The sequence below is a fragment of the Marmota flaviventris genome, chromosome 3, assembly GCF_047511675.1.
Source record: "Marmota flaviventris isolate mMarFla1 chromosome 3, mMarFla1.hap1, whole genome shotgun sequence".
NCBI lineage: Eukaryota > Metazoa > Chordata > Mammalia > Rodentia > Sciuridae > Marmota > Marmota flaviventris.
Genome location: NC_092500.1, coordinates 52,797,262 through 52,820,218, shown reverse-complemented (window position 1 = coordinate 52,820,218; position 22,957 = coordinate 52,797,262). Strand labels below are relative to the sequence as shown.

The 22,957-nt window shown below is 37.2% G+C and overlaps 1 protein-coding gene across 1 annotated transcript in view; it reads left to right on the top strand.

Annotated features, from left to right (window-relative positions):
• Srgap1 (SLIT-ROBO Rho GTPase activating protein 1) overlaps window positions 1–22,373 on the top strand; it is a 285,801-nt gene extending 263,428 nt beyond the window's left edge. Inside the window, exons 19-22 of the mRNA XM_027928469.2 lie at window positions 256–436; window positions 1,520–1,654; window positions 1,789–2,128; window positions 17,240–22,373. Coding sequence (XP_027784270.1) covers window positions 256–436; window positions 1,520–1,654; window positions 1,789–2,128; window positions 17,240–17,617 — 1,034 coding nt within the window. The 3' untranslated portion in view covers window positions 17,618–22,373. The remainder of the gene's footprint in view (window positions 1–255; window positions 437–1,519; window positions 1,655–1,788; window positions 2,129–17,239) is intronic.
• The last annotated feature ends 584 nt before the right edge of the window (window positions 22,374–22,957 follow it).

The following is a 22,957-nucleotide window of genomic DNA, read 5'->3' as shown; positions in this document are numbered from 1 at the left end:
TCAAGTAAAAAGCTATGGAGATTAAGATCTAGAGTTTGGTTTTTCTGGGTGTGCAAATGGATGACAGCTACGGAATGTTTTCCTTTATCTGTTTTAACTGCCCATATTTCCTCCTGCCTTGGCGATTTGTTTATTACCTCGTTCAATCTGGATATTAAAATAGCCTATTTCTAAAGTCTCATAGACCTTTTGGATCGTGTATCACATCTTCCTAACAATCCTGTCCCTCTCCATGTTCTGGTGTGTTCTTTGTAGAATGTGAGCCAATAGAAGCAATAGCCAAGTTTGACTATGTTGGGCGGTCTGCCCGAGAACTGTCCTTCAAGAAGGGTGCCTCTCTGCTGCTGTATCACCGTGCGTCTGAGGACTGGTGGGAAGGCAGGCACAACGGGATTGACGGGCTTGTGCCTCACCAGTACATAGTGGTGCAGGATATGTGAGTAGTCCCAACTTTGGCTGCCGGAGTGCTCCCAATAGAGGACTCCAGAGCTGTGGCTCTTAAACTGACTTTGGTTTTAATGGTAAAAGAGCAAAAGAGGCTACAGAGATAAAATTTCTGAGCTGGACACAGTTCTTCACCTTTCAAGTGGCTCTTTGCTAATGGTTCTTCAAGGACCAGCAGATACTCATTTTCCAAACTCTACCAAGAGGGAGTGGAGCAAGAATTAGTAGGAAACACCTCTTGAAGTTTTCAGCTTCTTAGAAAAATAATCTCTGAAAAGAAAATGGCTTTAGGAGCTAGAGTGACACTGGTAATTCCAAAAACAGCAGTGTTCTTCCTTGACATCTGTCTACGGTTTTAATTCCAGGTTCCCTTGGGCGAGGATACTGACTTACAGCCTAAGGGAGTCACCTCTAGGTGTTTATTGTTTCAATCTTGCTGATGAGAAAGCTCTGATTTCAAAAATATTTAAGGACACAGGAAGATGGTCGTGACACATTAAAACAGCAGGTTATAAAGTAACGTGTACAGTATAATCCCTATTTTCTTAGTACATTTTGGAATGCATTACCAATTTAAGAGTAGCTTTTCAAGGGAAAGAGAAGTACACTATATAAATTGTATACAATGATTTAGTGACTTAGCATAATTTTAGAAATACTAAATATGTAGATCAGAATCCCAGAAATATTATGTGCATATGTAGACATGCAGCCATATATTTCTAAACTCCCTAAACATAGATATTCATAGTATAAATATTGTACATAATGCACACACTCATAGATAATGTATTCCAGGTATAGGAAAAAAGTATAGAAGGATCTTTCCTAAAATCGTAACAGTTGTCTCTTGATGTTTCATTATAGGTCATTGTTATTTTGCATGTATATCTATATGTATAGGCATAGATATATGAAATTCCCAATTTACTGTCAACTAGACCATATTATTTTATAACAAAAGCTATATTAATAAAATGAAGGCTTAGTTACATAAATGTTATCCCTTCTTTATTTATTTTTTGGTCCCATTCATCTAACAAAAGACCCTCACTGTTGATTCTTATCATTTCAGTGATGATACATTTTCAGACACCCTGAGCCAAAAAGCTGACAGTGAAGCCAGCAGTGGCCCTGTCACTGAAGATAAGTCTTCATCCAAGGACATGAACTCCCCAACAGACCGTCATTCTGATGGCTACTTAGCCAGGTAAGTGGAGTTTGGTGACCACGCTCCTAAACCTCCACTTCTCCAGGGGCTGAGGAGTCATCACAACTTCAGCCTCACAGTTTTCCTGGTGTTCTAAGTTCTCCTATCTTCTCTCTTTTTCTGTGGATATCCAGACAAAGAAAAAGAGGAGAGCCACCCCCTCCGGCAAGGCGTCCTGGCAGGACCAGTGACGGCCATTGTCCCCTCCATCCCCCACATGCTCTATCCAACTCCTCAGTTGATCTGGGGTCCCCAAGCCTGGCCAGCCACCCCCGGGGCCTACTGCAGAACCGTGGCCTCAACAATGACAGTCCTGAGAGGAGGCGTCGACCCGGCCACGGCAGCCTGACCAACATCAGCCGGCACGACTCCCTCAAAAAGATTGATAGCCCTCCTATCAGAAGGTCCACCTCATCAGGGCAATACACGGGCTTCAATGACCACAAGCCACTGGACCCAGAGACAATTGCTCAGGTACAGTGCTTTTAATGGAACACTGCATTTAAGTACCTTGGCATGATGCATGATGAAGGTGATAGGAAGATTTATATTCTGTGACTATGTTTTCGTGTAAGCCAACTAAAGAAAATAGGAGATTTATTGTTTCTTTAAGGCCTGGCTATGAGTCTTTTTTGAAGAACTATTTGTTATTGGAAGAGCCCAAGTGTATTAGGTTCATATTGATTTAACAAAGACAAGGCAGAAATGTAGGAGCCAGGAAATTCAAAACCAACGTTGGAAAATAGCCAGGAAACTCATGAGAAAGAAGAAGGAGAAAGGACTAGCCCTAGCAATCCTAAGTATATTCTGAAGCTAGCAAAACAGACAAATGGATGAGACTCAACAGAGAGCCCAGAAACAGAAAAATTTTAGCACATAGTTATTTAGCACATAGCTTTCAACCCAGTAAATGATGGATTTGTCAATATATAATAGGATCAAATCAACAATGGTTAGTCATTTGAAGGACAGCAAAACTGGATCCCATGTACCTCTCTCACACACACACCTTTTATGCCCAACACTGACTGCAGAGAGGGATTCTGTGGTTTGTTTCTAATGATGAGCATCAACAAAGTAAAAGTAAAATGATATTAATGAATTTGCCCGTTGTTCTACCATATTGCCTTCTGGTTCTTTTTATAGCTTAAGACATCAAAAAATATGTTTATCTTAGTAACAAAGGAGGTTAAATAGTTTTCAGGGTTTGACATTTGAATAATCTAAAGCATCTTCCAGATATCACTGAAGCTTAAAAAAATACCTCAATAGATCAAAGAGTGAATAAGAAATGAATGAAACAAACATAGAGAAGTGGAAGGGATGGATTATTCTTAACAAAAAGCATCCAAGGAAATCTTCCCTGATATGACACATTTCTGAGCTATTTTGAGTGTCCTAGTGAAAAAGAATTCTGGATAGCAAATTAGATTGTGTGAGGAGTTTAATGTGGTTTTTTTTTTTAATTAAATGAATATAAAGTGCACAACAATTTCCCAGCAAAAATCAAAAAAGCTTTTGACCTTTTTGGTTTTTTCTATTCAAGCATTATGCAAGACCCTTTGAGACATATTTAGAACCAATGGTATTTAATTATAGCTTGATTTAGTGATTTAAGAAACCCATAACATCATTGCTTATAATAAGCAGGTAGAACATGATCTAGGTTAAGAAGACAAAAATTAAAGAGTTTGGGGGGTAGATAGGCATAGTGAAGTCTATTTAACTCTTTTGTTTCCAGAACCAGGAAACCCTCAAATTATTAACCATAAAAACAAAAACTCATTCGATATACCAGGCTCTACACATTCTCTCTGGGGCAAATGTAAAAAAAAAAAAATCCATATGCTTAGAGTAAATGGAAATCACATCCAAAAGTAATCACTTAAAAAGTGATGTCACCCTCACAGATCTGTCCTTTGTTTATCTTTCCATGTCTAGTCTTCAGATTTCCCCTGAGGACAAGTGATCATATAAAAACATAAAAATTCTTTTATTAAACAAACCAGTGGAATCTATGATGGAGATTTTTTTAAAGGATACAGTATCTATATGGAATCATCATGTCTTGGTCTATTCATTGTTGTGGAGACTATTGTAATATCATGTCTTGGCTTATCTATTTAGCAGACCCTTATTGAGCACTTGGTGTATACCAGGCCCCATGATAGGCTTTATAGATGAAAGTGTTTAACAATAGCTGCTTCTTCATGGTGCTTCCAATGTGGGGGGAATAAGGATAGGAAAATAGATTGCACTGTACCATGGTACAAGGATAATTGTCTAAATGAGCAGAAGAAGTAGTAGGAATATAGAATAGAGACATCTCAACCGGACTAGGGCAGGTTTTCTGCACCATCTCATATAACATTCTGTTTTGTTTTTTGTTGTTGTTGTCATTAAAAATTATAAAACTATATACTTAAAAACTTCACCATTTTTTAAAAAGAGAGAGAGAGAATTTTTAATATTTATTTTTTTAGTTTTCAGCAGACACAACATCTTTGTTTGTATGTGGTGCTGAGGATTGAACCCGGGCCGCATGCATGCCAGGCGAGCGTGCTACCACTTGAGCCACATCCCTAGCCCCAAACTTCACCGTTTTAAGTATATAGTTCAGTGAAGTCTATTCACATTCTTGTGAAAAATTCTCCAGAACTTCTTTGTCTTTCAAAACTGAACCCCTCAGTTCGGCCGCAGTGACACACACCTGTAATCCCAATGACTTGGGAGACTGAGGCAGGAGGATCGAAAGTTCAAGGCCAGCCTGAGGCAACTTACTGGGACCCAGGCTCAAAATAAAAAGAGCTAGTGATGTAGATCAGTGGTTTAGCACCGCTGGGTTTAATTCCTGGATATATTAAAAAAAAAAAAAAAAACCCTGAAATTCTCTACACATTAAACAATAATTCCCCATTTCTCCTTCTCCTGTCCCCTGGCAACCACATCCCTTTCTGTTTCTATGAATTTGACTACTTCAGATACTGCCTATAAGTAGAATTATACAATATTTATATTTTTGTGACTGGCTTTCATTTAGCATAATGTCTTCAGGGTACACACATGTTGTGGAATGTTATAAGATTTCCTTCCTGTATACCACATTTTATTTATCTAGTCATTCACCACTAGTGCACACTTTACCCTTTTGAAGCAAATATTTTGTAATTCTCACTTTATTATTTGAAATCAATTGAATGGTGATATACCTAATTTGAAAAATAATATAAATTTCTAAGTATACCATAAAGGAAAGATAAAAGGAAATAAATATATAAACAACATATTCAGTTGAATTTATTTGTTATCTTTAGATATACATGACAGTCAAGTATATTTTGACAATATTATACATACATGGAGTATAACTTCCCATTCTTGTGGTTGTATTTGATGTGGAGTTTCATTCTTATATGAACATAGGAAAGTTATATCGATTCCTAATCCTATCGCCAACCCTTCCCTTCATTCCCCTTTATCTAATATAATGAACTTCTATTCCCCCACCCCTTATTGTGAATTAGAATCTACATATCAAAGAGAACATTCAGTCTTTGGTTTTTGGGGATTGGCTTAATTTACTCAGCATGATCTTTCCAGTTCCATCCATTTACTGGCAAATGCCATAATTTCATTTTTCTTTAGAGCTGAGTAATATTCCATTGTGTATATACACCACATTTTCTTTATTCATTCATCTGTTGAAGGAACTTAGGTTGGTTACCTAGCTTGGCTATTGCTTGGCTATAAACAATTGATGTGCCTGTATCACTACAGTTTGCTGATTTTCGGTCCTTAGGGTATAAGTCAGGAGTGGGATAACTGGGTCAAATCGTGGTCCCGTTACAGGTTTTCTAAGGAATTTCCATACTGCTTTCCAGAGTGGTTGCACCAATTTGTAGTCACACCAGCAATGTATGAGTGAAACTTTTTTCCCATATCCTTGCCAATATTTATTGTTACTTGTATTCTTGATAATTGTCATTCTGGCTGGAGTGAGATGAAATCTCAGTGTAGTTTTAATTTGCATTTCTCTAATTGCTGGTGATGTTGAACATTTTTTCATGTATTTTTTTACTATTCGTGTTTCTTCTTCTGTGAAGTATCTGTTCAATTCTTTTGCCCATTTATTGATTAGGTTATTTGGTTTTCTGGTGTTGATTTTTTTGAGTTCTTTGTATATCCTGGAGATACATGCTCTATCAGAGATGCAGATGGTAAAGATTTTCTCCCATTCTGTAGGCTCTCTTTTCATGTTCTTGTTTCATTTGCTGTGAAGAAGCTTGAGCCCAACTCTCCATCATATCAACTCAGTTGACTTTTTAAGTCAACATGGGGTATAATACAATAATTAAATATATAAATATATATATATATATATATATATATATATACACACACACAATATGTAATGATCAAATGAAGGGAATTAACATTTCCATCTCCTAGGATATTTATCATTTCTTTAAGTCTGGATCCTTCAAAGTCTCTCTTCTAGTTCTTTATAAAATATAAAATGAATTGTGAACTATAGCTGCCCTACTATGCTCTAGAACACTAGAACTTATTCCTCCTATGTGTGTTAATTGTCGACTACACTAGAAGACAAATAAAGTGGCAAAATGCTTTTACCTACACGTAGAATTTCCATAAATGCAGCAATTAAAAATGTACATGAATATGGGACTATCAAGTTAATTCAGTTATCTTACATTCTGTAAAAGGCATTCGCATTAGTGATATGATTTTTCCAAAAGGGTAGACACCTCTTGACTATGCAGTTCCAATCAAAGCAAACAATAATTTATACAGTAGTTACACTTCTGGAAAATTTAGCACCATGAAAAAATATCTTGTCTTTCTATATTATCAATCTAAACAACAGAGAGACATTCTCCAAAGAGTAATGATATTTATTCAGGGATAGCAGAACATTGTAAATGGAACATGTGTGCTGCAGTAAATTATAAGAATATTCAAAGAGGCTAAGGGACACAGACATTTTTAAAGGGGAAATGAGGAGCATTACATTATCATGAAATAGTAATCACTGGCTACAAGGACTAATAGCAGGGCTGGTGCCGGTTCAAGTTTGAATACACAATTGCTGTGCAGATGTCCTTGCAGAAGTATTTTTTGTGTAAGGTTACAGTGGCCTTTGTTCAAGGTTGTAGTTGTGGCAAAGTCTTTTATGAACAGTTTTGTTATCAGGCATACATTCCTGAGATCCCCTCCTGTGTAACCTTCCGGTTTCATTTACTTTTTTGGATAGGACTTGACAAAAAGAGGTTTCATTTTTATTTTGACAACTTTCACAATATAAAAAAGAATGAGATATTGGTGTGAGCAAGATGATAACTTGTCTCCATCACAAAATGGGGCCACAATAAAGAATAAACAGTCAGGTGCAGTGGTGCTCACCTATAATCCCAGTAACTCAAGAGGCTGAGGTAGGAGGATTACAGGTTTGAGGTCAGCCTCAACAACTTAGTGGGACCCTGTCTTAAAATGAAAAGTAAAAAGGACTGGGGATGAACTCCGGTAAAATGCCCTCTGGGTTCAATCCCCAGTACCAAATAAATATGTTTTTAATTTAATTTAAATTTTAATTTTATTTAAAGAATAAATAACCATAATCCAACTGGAGTGACTGAAAAGATACACCAGAGAGTAGCAGGGAAGTGGTATGGTCCCTCTGGGCATGAAAAGCCAAGATAGCACCATAGAGAGGAGAGAGCGGGGCTCTGCCTCTACCAACCATCTCCCTTGCCTGGAGACCCATATAGCCCTCAGAGGTTCCAAATACAATTTGGAGAGTTGCCCAGAGTACAAGTGTTGTATTGCCAGAGTAGGACCACACATTGTATGCCCTCCAAACACCGTGACCTAAGCATCATCTTAAAACTAGGCCCACTGCTAGAGTATGTTCTGCTCTTGGGGATGAATAACCACAGAATGCCTCCATTTTTGAGTCTCTGCTGTCATTTCATAATTCTCACATGAGTGCTACAGCACCCCAACCTTGGCTGCCCGGAGTCTAGGCACAGCAAGAAAGGTTAACATCTCAGCTGCCAAACCCATACTGTGCTTCAATCCCCAGGGAGCAAGTGGTCTTGCCCAGAGAGGAGGCCACTCAGCTGGAGGAGTATGTACACCTCTGCTTGGCCTAATAGCTTTCAGGCAGGGCTCTGACCTCTTTCCCATGAGCCCGCTGTACAGTGACAGCTGACAGTACTCACAGAGGCCTGGTACCCAGTCCAACAGAAAGTCAGATGGCAGCCCCACCCACTAAAAATCCTGCCGTACAGCCACCAGCCCATGGTGCCTGTTTGCACCTATGTCCTAGCCAAACAGTGAGTGGTAACTCCACTCCCCAGCAAAACCGTGTCATATTTCTGGAGTCGCAGACATCTTCAGTCTAGAACAATAAAGCAACCACAGAAACTGCACAGAAATCAAACTGCTGAGTCCACCCAGGTTCAAAGCTGACATACTATACCCAACCAAAACTGTAGGACGTATCCGTAAGAAAAAAATCTGTTTCTCTGGAAAAAAGATCTATAAATCTGGAAAAGGTGACTGTTGCAGTGGGTATGCAGATAACAACATAGAAACAAAATAAATAGAACACAACGATTCTCCAGTAGCAGGCCCCAAAGAAAAGGAAATTTACAAAATGCTTGAAAATCATAATCCTAAGGAAGCTCAGTGACATATAAGAGAAAACAATTTCATTAAGCTGGGAAAACCACTCATTAAAAAAAAAAAAAAAAAAACCCGCAGGGGCGGGGGCGGGGGGGGGGGCAAAAGAGAGAAAAGAATAAAAGTTGAAAACACCAATGGGACACCAGTAAGTAACAAATATTCACAATATGTGGGTTCCAAAGGGAGAAGATAGCAGAGAAAGCATATTCATGAAACAATAGCTAAAACTACCCAACTCTTGAGAGTGGACATCTAGTTATTCTTTTTGATCTGTTATTCTTTGAAGTTCAAAGAATAGCAGATCAAAAAGATCTTCTTTGAGGCACACTATTAATTAAATGGTCAAAAGTAAAAAAAAAAAAAAAAATAAGTCAAACTCAAAGAATTCTAATTGTAGCAAAATAAGTCACATATAAGAGAATCCCAGTTAGACTAACAGCAGATTTCTCAACAGAAACCTTAAAAGCCAGGAGAGAACAGAGTGATATATTAAAAGTGCTGAAAGAAAAAAAAAACTTATAGAAAAGATTATACCCATCAAAGCCATCCTTCAGAAATGAAGGAGAAAAAAATCTTTCCTAGACAAACAAAAACTGAGGGAATTTTTCACAACTAGGCCAGCCCTACAAAAAATGCTAAGGGAGTCCCAAATTTAGGAGTGAAATGGAGATAACTATCATCATAGCAACATGTGAAAATCTAAAACTGATAACTTAGATACACAGAAAAAAAAAAAGAAAGAAAGTAATGAATCAAACGTTACCACTATAAAATCCCACCAAACCACAAAAATTAATAAGAGAGGAAGAAAATATACAAAACAATCAGAAAACAATTAAAATGACAGGAGCAAGTCCTTACCGAACAATAATAACTTCTAGTGTAACAAATTAAATTCCCCAATTAAAAAGTAAAGACTGAGCCAGGCGCAGTGGCACATGCCTGTAATCCCAGGGGCTTGGGAGGCTGAGGCAGGAGGGCAGGAGGATTGTGAGTTCAAAGCCAGCCTCAGCAAAAGTGAGGTGCTAAACAACTGAGTGAGACTCTTTCTCTAAATAAAATACAAAATAGGGCTGGGGATGTGGCTCAATAGTTGAGTGCCCAAGTTCAATCCCGATACCGAAAAAAGAGAAAAAGAAAGTAAAGATTAGCAGAATTAATTTTAAAAAAAGAAAGAAAGAAACCCAAGACCCAGTTGTATGCTGCCTAAAAGAAACTATTCTCACCAGTAAAGGTACAGATTGAAAGTGAAGGAGTAGAAAAAGATATTCTATTCAAACAATCTAATAGGAAGCAAGAGTAGCTATACGCAGATGAAAACAGACTTTACATCAAAAACTGTAAAAAGAAACAAAGCCATTATGTAATAATAAAAGAATCAACTCTGAAAATTTAAATATAATTGCACCCAACACCAGCCCACCCAAATATATAAAGCAAGTATTATTAGATCTAAAGTAAGCAATAGACTCCAATACAATAATAGATGGGGATTTTAACACCCCAATCCTATCAGTGGACTGATCATTCAGACAGAAAATCAACAAAGAAATAGCAGAGCTAAACTCTACTATAGACTAAACGACCTAACATACACCTACAAAACATTTCATCCAGTGGCTACAGAATACACATTCTTCTCATCAGTACATGGAACATTCTTCAGAATAGACCATATGTGAGGCCAAAACACAAGTTCTCGACAAATTCAAAAAGTTTGAACTCGTATCTTCTCTTGCCAGGTGACATAAAATTAAAAAGTGGGAATTATACACATACAATATATTGAAATTTAAAAGCATGCTCCTGAATGGAATAGATCAATGAAGAAACAATTAGAATTTTTAAATGTCTTAAAATAAGTGAAAATGGGAACACAACCTACCAAACCTAAGAGATATAACAAGAACAGTACTGAGAGAGAAATTTAAAGCAATAAGGGTCTGCATTCAAAAAAAGTAGATTTTACATAAACAACCTTACAATGTATTATGTTTGGATCTAAAATGTCCCCCAGAGTCTCTTGTGTTGTAGGCTTGGTCCGTGGTGCAGGAATGTTCTGAGGAAGGGCTTTTGAGAAGTGATTGAATCAAGAGGGCTCTGACCTTATTAGTGGATTAGTCCATTGATAGCTGAATGGACTACTGAAAGGTAGTGGAAACTTGTAAGCAATGGGGGGCATGGTTTGAGAACGTAAGTCACTGGTAGTGTGCCCTGGGAGGGTATTTGTTGCTGGCCCCTCCTCTCTCCCTCTCATTCTGCCTCCTGACTGCCATAAGCTGAGCTGCTTTTTTCTGCCACACCTATCTGCCATGATGTTCTTCTTCACCTCAGGCCCAAAGTAATGGAGCCACAGACTGAAACTTCTTAAACCATGAGTCAAAATAAATCTTTCCTCCTCCTGTTATTTTTGTCAGGTATTGTGGTCACAGCGATGAAAATCTGACTAACATGATGCAACTAAAAACTGTAAAAACAATAACAAGCCAAATCTAATATTAGTAGAAGAAAGGAAATAACAAATATGAGAGCAGAAATAAATGAAAGTGAGACTAAAAGAGAAAGAGATCAATAAAAGTTTATTTTTTGAAAAGATAAACAAAATTAACAAACCTTTAGCTAGCCTACTGGAAAAAAAGAGAGTAAGATCATATAAATAAAATTTAAAATAAAAAAAAATTATAACTGATATCACAGAAATACCAAGGATCATTAGATACAGTCAATGACAACTATATACCAACAAATTGAAAAATCTGGACGAAAAGGATAAATTCCTAGATGCATAAAATTTACCAAGACTGAACCATGAAGAAATAGAATGTCTAAACAGGCCAGTAACAAGTTATAAGATTGAAGCAGTAAAGTCTCCCATCAAAGAAAAGCCCAGGGATCTCACTGCTGAATTCTACCAAATGCTTAAAGAAGAACTAATACCAATTATTCTCAAATTATTCCAAAAAACTGATAAGAAAAGAATTCTTCCAAAACTTGTTTTGTAAATTCAACATTACCCTAACACCAAAACCAGAAGACACAACAATTTAAAAAAAAATTGCAGACCAATATTCCTGATCAACATAGGTACAGAAGTTCTCATCAAAATACTAGAAAACCAAATATGAAAGCACATCACAAAAATTATGCACCTTGGTCAGTTGGGATTTATCCCAGATATGTAAGGATGGTTCACCATATGGAAATCAACAAATGTGATATATCACATTCATAAAATGAAGGACAGAACCCTATGATCACCCCAATGACACAGATAAGACATATATCCTTTGATTATAAAAACCCTCAACAAATTTGAGAATGAACTATGTAGAAGGAACATAGCTCAATACAATTAAGGCCATATAAAGAGGGAGGGGTAGAGAAAAGTTGGTTAATGGGTAGTAAGTGAAGGTTCTATAGGAGGAAGAAGGATGGTGTGCTCTTGCACTGTAGGTTGACTATGGATAACAATGTACTGTACATTGAAAAAGCTAAAATAAAGAATTTTGAAAGTTTTACCATAAAGCAATGATAAATGTTTGAAACACACAAACACACATACACATAGATATAAATAAATAAATATATATATATATATATATATATATATATATATATATATATATATACACACACACACACATATATGTATATACACACACACATATAGGTATAAATATACAAATATATGTCCAGACATGGTACCTTGCTAACATGTACAATTTTTGTGTTTTATATATCAGTTAAAAAATAAATATTTTTTGAAAAAATAAGGCCATATTCAGGTGTGATGGTGCACATCCTTAATCCTAGCTACTCAGGAAGCTGAGGCCAGAGAATCATAAGTTTGAGGACAGCCTGGGCAACTTAAGAAAGAGCCTGTCTTAAAATGAAAAATGAAAGGGACTGGGGATATAGCTCAGTGGTAGAGCACTTACCTAGCATGTGCAAAGCCTTAGGTTCAATCCCTAGTACCACAATAAGTAAATAAATAAAAAACCAAAGCTATGTATGGCAAACCCATAGGTAAAATATAGTTAGAATAACATAGTTTATGTAAAATAAACTGGTGAAATAAATTGAAGAGGGCACCAAAAAATGGAACGATATTCCATGTTCGTGGATTGGAAGAGTTAATGTTATTAAAGTGTTCATGCCACTCTAATTCAACGTAATTCCTATCAAAATGCCAATGACATTCTTCACAGAAATAGGGGAAAACAACACTCCTAAAATCTGTATGGAGCCACAAAATCCCAACTAACTAAAGCAACCCTGAGCAACAAGAATAAAGCAAGGCATCACAGTATCTTACTTCAGAACACACTACAATGCTACAGTAACCAAAACATCCTGGGCATATATCCAAAGGAAAGAAAATCTGTATGTCAAAGAGATATCTGCACTCCTATATTTGTCGCAGCACCTAGGGTGTGGAATTAGCCTAACCGAAGTTCATCCATTATCCATTAATAGATGAGTAGATAAAGAAAATGTGATATATAGAAAGAATGGAATATTATTCAGCCATAAAAATGAATGAAATCTGTCATTTGTGGCAGCACGGATGGAAATGAAGAAAATTATGTGACGTAAATAAGTCAGGCACATGAAATCAAATATCAGCTATTTTTATGTAAATGTGGAAACTAAAAAATTGATTCCATACAAGTATAAAGTAGAGAAGTGACTGCAAGAGTCTTCAAAGGGGATTAGTTTGGAGAGAGGACCATTGCTGGTTCAGGTGTGCATTTGGATTAAGAAATATTTTCTAGTGTTCTGTAGCACCATAGGGTAACTGTGATTGACAGTATTTAATTAAATATTTTAAAATAGCTAATAGAGAATATTTTAAATGCCCCCAACACAAAGAAATAAGATGACAAATATACTTCAAAATCTAATCTAATTGCACATTATATGTGTGTGTGTTAAAATATCACACTGTATCCCATAAATATGTATATAATTATGTGTCAATTAAAATATTTGAAAATTTAAGAGGTGGGTTCTAAGTTCTGATTATTATAAATAGAGTTTTCACCTATACAAATGTCTATAGAAGACATTCAAAAATTGAACAATATGCAGGACAATTCATTATATGAACTATCCAGGGTACTTATAAGATATCTGGTATGTCTGACTCCTGACAACAGAATGCCTAGGATGTCACCTCATTATTATGACATTTAGGATACATGTATGCGTGCGCGCACACGCGCACACACACACACACACACACCATATTACAAAGATGCCCACAATGGGATAGTACCACATCCATTGAAATCCACTGGATAATGGCATCAGGGAAGGACCTAAACTGAATTCTGAAGAACTTCCAGGAGTTATCCAAGGATCATATATATATATATATATATATATATATATATATATATATAAAATATATGTTTAGAGAGAGATAATTTTTTAAATATTTATTTCTTAGTTTTTTCGGCGGACACAACATCTTTGTTTGTATGTGGTACTGAGGATCAAACCCGGGCCACACGCATGCCAGGCGAGCGTGCTACCGCTTGAGCCACATCCCCAGCCCCTTATTTATATTTCTTGAAAGATCCTATTTATTTATATTTCTTGAGAGATTGTCGCAGTTTAAATTTAAGCAATCCTTTATCATAAATTGAAATAGAATTTCATATCAATAAGTCAGAATGCCTGACAAAGCAGATTTTAAGCAAAAAATTAATCAAGAGACAGAAAAATTAATCAAAAGATCACTATATCCTGGTAAGGGAACAAGAGATATAATGATAATAATATATATGCCCCAAATATTAGTGCACCTAATTACATTAAAAAAAGATAATTCTTAACATTAAACCCCAGATAGATCCCAATACAATAATATTGTATTGTTAAATGATATTGTATTATCAAAACACCATTATCACCAATAGGTCATCCAAATATAAAGTCAATAAAGATATTACTGACTCAAATAATACTATAAGTCAAATGGACCTAATAAATATTTACAGACTGTTTCACCCCAAAACAACTGAATTAACTTTCTTTTAATGCTACCTTTTCCAAAATCAACCATATTCTAGGTCACAATGTAAATTTTAGAAAATACAAAAAAATGATATAACCTCATGCATTCCATCAGATCATAATGGAATGAAACTAGAAATCAACAAGAAAAAGAATATAAACCACATAAACACAGAGAGACTAAATAAAGAATGGATCAAAGAAGAAAACAAGAAATTCTTAGAAAAAAATGAGAACATATATGATAAAACATATCAAAGCTCTGGGATAGTGTGAAGCAGTACTAAAGAGGAAAATTTATTACAAAAAAATACCAAGAATCCCACTCCTTGGTATTTATCCAAAAGAACTAAAATCAGCATACTATAGTGATATAACCCCTCAATATTTATATTATAGAGGGATTGGAGGGGAAGGGAGTGGGCATAGGGTTATTAATGATGGTGGAATGTGATGATTATTATTATCCAAAGTACAGGTATGAAGACACGAATTGGTGTGAATATACTGTGTATACAACCAGAGATATGAAAAATTGTGCTCTATATGTGTAATAAGAATTGTAATGTATTCCACTGTCATATATAAATAAGAAAAAAATACCTCTGATGACTGTAGATGCAAAAATCCTTAATAAAATATTAGCAAACTGCATTCAAAAACACATTAAAAAGATAATACCCCATGATCCAGTGGGTTTTAATGCAGGGAGATAAGCTTGGTTCAACAAAAAGATCCCAAATAAATAAGCTTATGTTCCACCTCAAGTCCTTAAAAAAGAAGAACAAACTGATTCCAAATCAATAGAAGACAGGAAATGGAATTAGAAAAAAATTGTCCCTTAAATTTATTAAGAAGACTAAGAGGCCCAGAATAGCCAAAGCAATACTAAGAAAGAAATTTGATGCAGGAGACATCACAATACCGACCTTAAATTATACTACAGAGCTATAGTAACAAAACCAGCATGGTACTGGCATCAAAATAGACATGAAGACTAATGGAATAGAATAGAGGACACAGATGCAAACCCATATACTAATTGCTGTCTGATAAGTTGGACAAAGGTGCCAAAAATATATGCTGGAGAAAAGATAGCCTTTTTAACAAATGGTGTTGGGAAAACTGGATATCCATATGTGGAAGAATGAAATTAGATTTCTCTCACCCTCACAAAGTCAAATCAAAATGGATCAAAGACTTAGGAATTAGACCAGAAACCTTACAACTGCTAGAAGAAAACAAAGTCAGCACTTGCACTTACTTCCTTAACAAGACCCCTGAAGCTCAAGAAGAAAACCAAGAATCAATAAGTGGGATGTCATCAGATTAAAAAGGAAATGATTAAGAGTGTGAGCAGAGTAAATCTTTGTCCTCTGTACCTCTGACAGGAGATTAATATCCAGAATATAGAAAGAACTCAAAAATCTTAACATGCAAAAAAAAATAATAATATTTACCCCCAAAATGGGCAAGAGAACTAAATAGACACTTCTCAAAAGAAGAAAAACAAATGGCCAAGAAATATATGAAAAAAAATGTTCAACATCTCTAACAATCAGGGAAATGCAAATCAAAACTACACAAAGATTCATCTCACTCCAGTAAGAATGGCAATTATCAAGTACACAATAATAAATGCTGGAGAGGTTGTGGGGGAGGGTAAACTCATACTTTGTTGGTGGGACTGCAAATTAATACAAACATTCTGGAAAGCAGTATGGAGATTCCTCAAAATACTAGAAATAAAACCACCTCTGACCTAGGTCTCCCACTCCTTGGTATTTATCCAAAAGAACTAAAACCAGCATGCTATAGTAATATAGCCACTTCATTATATATATTACAACCGAACAATTCACAATGGCCAAATTATGGAATCAGCCCAGATACCCATCAGTAGATGAATGAATCAAGAAAATGTGGTATATATACACAATATGGTTTTATTCAACCATAAAGAAGAATGAAATTATGGCATTTGCTAGTAAATAGATGGAAAAGGAGAACATCATACTAAGTGAAATAATCCAGACTCAGGAAATCACGGGTTGAATGTTTTCTGTAATATATGGAAGCTAGAGAAAAATAAGGGAAAGAAGATTGGGGTGGGTGTTCCAATATCATAAAGATAAAGGGAAGATCAGTGGAGTAGAAGAAGATGAGGGAGGGAGGAGGGATGGGAAAGTGGAATATAGAATCAAGTTAACAAAATTACATTCTATGCATATATAAATATGCCATAGGAAATTTCTACATATACTTTATGTATATGTAGAAAGTACCAATAAAAAATTTTAAAAAGGTGTAAAAGGAAGATAAGTGGAATAGAGGAAGGAAAATAAGGAGAGGGAGCTAGGAGGTAAATGGGGAGAAAGAGGATTTAAATCAAATTACATGCATGTATGATTTTGTGAAAATGAACCCAGTCACTATGTGTAACTATAATGCTCCAACAAGAAAATACACTTAAGGGCTGGGGTTGCAGATCAGTGATAGAGCACTTGCCTAGCATGTGTGAGGCACTGGGTTCAATTCTCAGCACCACATATAAATAAATAAAATAAAGGTCCAACAACAACTGAAAATATTTTTTAAATACATTTAAAAAAAATAAGTCAGCATGCAGGGTAGAAAATACCAAGAGGCTTCCTAGTGCCTTAGAATGGCAAATGTTTGTGATATTGCCCCATCTTGGTCTCCTGAACATTTAGAGTCAAACTAATTGCATGGGATGGCGCTATATTTGTACATTCTGTAGACTATGCTCTGCTGAATTGTTTTCTTTCAAATGAAATGTATGGGTTTCTATACTTTAGTATTCATTTTCAGTCTGTTTTTCCATCTATTTTTCAATAGGATATTGAAGAGACAATGAACACTGCTTTGAATGAACTCCGGGAACTGGAGAGACAGAGCACAGCAAAGCATGCCCCTGATGTGGTGCTGGATACCTTGGAACAAGTGAAAAACTCTCCCACCCCTGCTACTTCCACAGAATCTCTCAGCCCTTTGCACAACATTGCCCTCAGGAGCTCAGAGCCTCAGATTCGACGTAGCACTAGCTCCTCCAGTGACACAATGAGTACTTTCAAGCCTATGGTGGCACCCAGAATGGGCGTGCAGCTGAAGCCCCCAGCCCTTAGGCCAAAACCTGCTGTTCTTCCAAAAACAAATCCTACCATAGGACCTGCCCCACCTTCCCAGGGTCCAACAGACAAGTCTTGCACGATGTAAAAACCAGCTGAGCAAAGGCATAAGGGGAGGTGATTTAAAAGAAACGGATTAGTGACAAAAGTCAGTGATCCATAACTTTCCTTAGTTTTGTGCTTATAACTGGAGATCTTTTGGCTTTTCTATGTTGTCGAATGTTATGTCTGCAACTAGCTAACTTAACACGGGCATTTGTATTTTGTAATTTTTTAAATAACTGGACATATGTCATTTTAAAGACAATAGAAACACTTAGACTTACTTGAAAATCCAATGCTGCACCACTTGTAATGAAGGCAACACCACTCCCCGCATTGTCCAGTGCTTCAGGCTTAGTGGAGCCCAGGTGAATCTCCTGAAAGCAGGAGAATCTGAGTGCCAGGTTTTATTGGAGTAGAACCAGTGTTGGTCTGTGGCACTTAGGGTAATAGCTGAAAGATTATGGCACTATTTGGCAGCTGAGAGTGAGCACCTCTGATTCCATTCAGAGTAGGGGTCAAGCTCCTGCTAAAAACTTAAAAAAGGGTTGTCACAGTGGGACCTTCAGCCCGTGGCTTGAATGAGTTGAATGATTGCCTTTTCTGTAACAGTCATTTCCTTGGGTTCAGTTGAAAGACCAGTGAAGGGAGTAGAACCTCACAGTTATTGCTTGAACTGAACCCGGGAAATGAGAGAGAGATGCCATCTCAAAGCTATAGATGTGAATCCTTCCATAAGCATGATCAGGCCCCAGAGATGTCCAAGTCCATCAGGGCCTAGAAAGGACTAGAACAGTCTAATGTTAAAGATTTTCTAGTGATACCACAAACCACTAAAAAAAAAAAAATCTGTTGTTCAATATCTGCCTACAAAATATGTGTCCCCTAAATTCTTATGTTATCCTCTTTGGAAATGGAGAGAGCAGACAGGACATGAATCCTTGATTCACTATGTGTTCTCCTCTGACAAAATTACCTTGCTTCCTTTAAATACATCACAAACGCCTGATAAGCCTGCATTTGAAATCCCAGCTCTCCTCTCCATTTTTCTCTTTGAGCCAACCCAGAACTGACTATGGTACTTGAGTTCAAAAGCCATGCTAGGCCATAGTGGGAAGATTATCTTATGATTCCAGGGTGATTTCCTTATAATTTTGTACCTTGGAACCATGATTTTTTTTTTCATGTAATCTCTATATAACTCACAGTCAAGTGAGCTCAACTAGAGACTCTCTTTCTCTGTCATCCTAGCACAGAGACAATTTTTCATTAGCCCATATTTTTACTGTATTTCTCTAACTTAAAAATTGGTTTTTGTTTTGTTTTGTTTTTGTTTCTTTTAGTTTTGGAGCTGGGGATTGAATTTAAGGCCTCATGCATGCTAAACACACGCTTTACCACTGAGCTAATCCCCAGGCCCTCCCCAAATTGTCTTGAATGCAATTATTCCTATGAAGGTACAAATCACCATTGTCCCACTACTGGAGCTGATATCATCTATCGACCTATGAGCATTTTATCTACATTGTCATTGAACTTCCCGAGTTAAACAAACAAACAAAAATGGATGCCTCAGAACAAACTCTGCTGGACACCTCTTGATTGCCTTCTAGGTTTAGTTTCAAACGGGCATCCAATTGCATGTCCACCTAAGAGCTGCACAGCAGGAACTTTAATTAATGGGCCCACCGGTGAATGCATTATGCAGAAACAAATCAAGATCTGTACTAAAATCATTTCTTTGATCTCTACCTCAATTTGCCAGATTAATTGTTCTATTTGCAGAAAGAGATTAAATTAATGAAGTATTATTATCTTTCAAATGACATTGCTTGCCTGAGGCCTGATTTCACAAATGGATTGAATAGTGGGATTCTCCCCAGCAGCCCCCCGAGTATTTCCAGGTATGGTTATAAATTATAAGCCTTAGAATTTCCATAATGATTCTTTATTGGCCATATTGAAAAAGAGGCCCAGCTCAGCCTAAATTCATTTCCCCTAAATTCAGTGGTTGTTCAGACCTTTGACACAACAGAGACCCACTTAGGACTGAGTTTTGAATAGCACCAACCCTTTTAAACAGTTCTCCCTTAAATTCTCTGACAAGTTTCAACTTTCTTTTATAATCCTCAGTTTTTTAAAAATAATCAGGATTCTTAAAACCATTTTCCTACTCTAATGGAAGAGTAAGAGGTTAACAAAATGCATGAGAAGGACACAGGTGTTCTGAATTTATTTTTAAATGCCTTCTATGAACTTTTGACTATAGCTTTTAGATCTTACTCCCTCAAGTTCATTCCTTCATCTCCCTGGTATTCCTCCCCAGGGTCTTCTCTCTTAGTGTTTCCACTATAATGGAATAACAGTTGCCTTTCTGCCCCCCAAATCAGGCCTCTGCTGCCTTGGATGACAGAGGACGTGCTGCTGTAGAGTCTGGGAGACTGTGCCTTCTCTCAGGAAACAGCTCCTATTGTACCCCATCACTCCCTTTCTCTGGCTTATCCCCACTTTTTCTCCCAATACTCCTAACGTCACCTCCAGACTTTTTCCTCAATAACAAGCAAAGCATGTGACCTCCAAGTGAGCAAGGACTCAGTAAGTTCTGGCCTCTTCTTACTTTGTTTAGTAAGTCTTCAGAGTCCAAGGATAAGACAAGGTAACCACTTTCTTTGCAAAGGACCCAAAATAACACCCAGTAAAGCTCATTAAAAGCTGCAGCAGCTGAGAAGCTTCACCTGCCTCACGGCTTTCTTTAGGGCCACAGGTGCAGCGCACAGAGGGAAGACACAGGGAAGAGGGAGAGAAAAAAGGAAATGAGTCTTGGAGATGCTATGTCCCCCCTCTCCATTTCAAGGGTCTTAGCAGTCTTACAGTTTGGGGAGGTGATCATTTTGATGGTGAGTAAATTATAATGCTATAAATATTAACCTTATTCCACCTGCACAAGTATATATATTCACAGCTGATACAACTGTGTTCATGTCCCATTTATAGAACTCAGTGCAGTAGCTGTACCAAGTCAGCTTTTTGGTTTGGCTAGGGATCTGGGGAGTGGATTGTTAGGATAGAGAGGAAGGTACTTAGTACACATTTTCTGATGAGTGTTAGTAAAGTGTTTCAGCCTGTTGAGTGGCACTTTGTGGAGCTCCATGTTCATGTTCAGTGTCGATGCCATTGTTCAATAGTTTCACATGTCTTCACACAACATAATCTGACCATGGGGCCCCTTGAGCCATCCATAGAATAATTTACAGCAGGGTCCCATGTAATCTACCACCTTAGTCATGAACGGTAATGAAATGATGTAGAGCTCCAAGGGTCAAATGTATTCTGTAAGAATTTCCTATGTACTTTTGCCATTCCCAAAATGGGTTTATAATTTAGTGAAAAGAAAACAGGGGATGGGTTGGTTGTGGTGTCCTTAGCTTTTAGGAACGATATAGCCTCTGAAGTCCACTAACTGAAAAAACTATCATCTGATGATTACAGCCTCTGAAATCCAATGTTAAAAAGCCTAGGGGTCCATTAGGGATAAGAAGACTTCAGATATGGCTTGATACTTACTCCTGACCATAGCAGTGAGAGGTTATGAATGCAGAAAAATGCATTTGGGACTTAGTCTTGCTTGCAGTTGTCCACCACAGAGGCCCTGAGACACACAGCAGCTTAGAATTGAAGGCTCCTTCCATGTGCAGAGCCCCGCTATTCTGGATCACCTACAGGGCTGAGAACCCAACCTCCAGCTGGGCTGGAGCATGGGACTTGGTACAGGGTGACTTTGGCACAGATGGGTAAAACAAGCTGGAATCTGAGCTTTCACTTACCCGATTATGCTTTCTTTAAAAAGAAAGAAAATAGTCTATGTGGTATAATAGAGAAGGGTACCTGTATCTTTAAATTGCGTAGGGAATTTTGTATGTTTAAATAATTGTACTGGGTTCCATAATGCTTATCTTAGAAATTGTTTAGTAAAAGAAAAAATATATAAGCCGTGCATTTGTGAATGCCCCTGTTAGAGCATTCATCCAAGTTCAATGTGTAGTGTGATGGTTATTATAGATATTTAAAGTATAGTAAGTGGCTGTGTAACAAGAGAGACTGCTATTTACCTGCATACTTAAGGGTAACTCCTGCCCACGTAATTAAATCAGTATTGTCCTTTCCTGTCAGTTTGACCAATTGCAGTACTGGTAGCTTCCTGCTTGTGACTGTTACCTACTTGTGTCAATGTACATCTGTAGTATGTACATGTGAAAGTGCCTTTCTATTTTAGAGGAGTTTAGCCTTGCTCTTGTACTGTCGCCCCGCCCCGCCCACCTCCTCCTCCCTGCAATTCCTGCTGCCCACTTGAGTGTTTGGAAACGTCCTTCATCCCTCCCTGCCCCGTTTCTACCCGCCTTTCTGTGCCTCAGTGGTCAGTGGTGTCTGTCATGCATCTTTGCGGGTCATCAGACTGTCTCGTGTTCCTCCTAGACGTGGCCGTGCCTTTCTCACCCAGCAGTGACTCCGTCTCCTCCCATCCCACCTGTCCGTGCCCTGCTCACGCTGCTGCCTGCCATTGTGTTCGCCCATGCTCTGTACTGCCTCTTACCATCACATTCCCTCCTCTCTGAGACGAACATAAAGGGGGATGCTTTTACAGTTCTGGAAGAAGAAAAAAAAAATGTTTGTTAATCTGTTGTGACGATGCACTTTTCTGTATAGTACTGTACATTTTGGCATGTACCATTACAGGCTTCAGTATACAGTCGGGTTTGTTCTTCACGGTGTATCTTTATAATAAATAAGATAGTTCTGGCCGCCTTTGTCTGCTTGGTGTAATTATCCATGGTGTCTTTGTTCTTTCTTTTTTCTCATCATTATTTCCCCCCAGAGAGCTGGGTCCCATTAAATGATGTGAACTTTTAACCTTTAAAAAACAATTTTTTTAATCTGTCATTTTTGTTTGTACATTTAAAAAGAATTACCATGCACAGGACCTTTTCCAAGAGGCGTAGTTTTTCAGAGTCATGGTTTGGGGACTCCCATATAGCAAAGGAAAAGGCACTGGGGGACTCTGAACTTAGAGACTTGAGAGAACACCTAAACACACAGTAGATTGATCTTTCCATTGAAAATGACTAGTTGGCATAATAAAACTTGTCAGGCTGATCTTTTATTTCATTTGAATATATTGAAATATAGCCCTTACGTACTGACTCTGTTTAGAATTCCCCAGGTATTGATATTTTTTTCCTTCAGTCATTAAGGCCAACTCTTTAGGTCAGGCAATGCATAATAAGTAGTTAAACTCAATCAATCATGTGTCAGATTAAATGCGGTTAAGAGATGTAGAGTTTCAAAAAATGACATAAATCTAAATTTAACTTTTGATTGAAGTATAAAA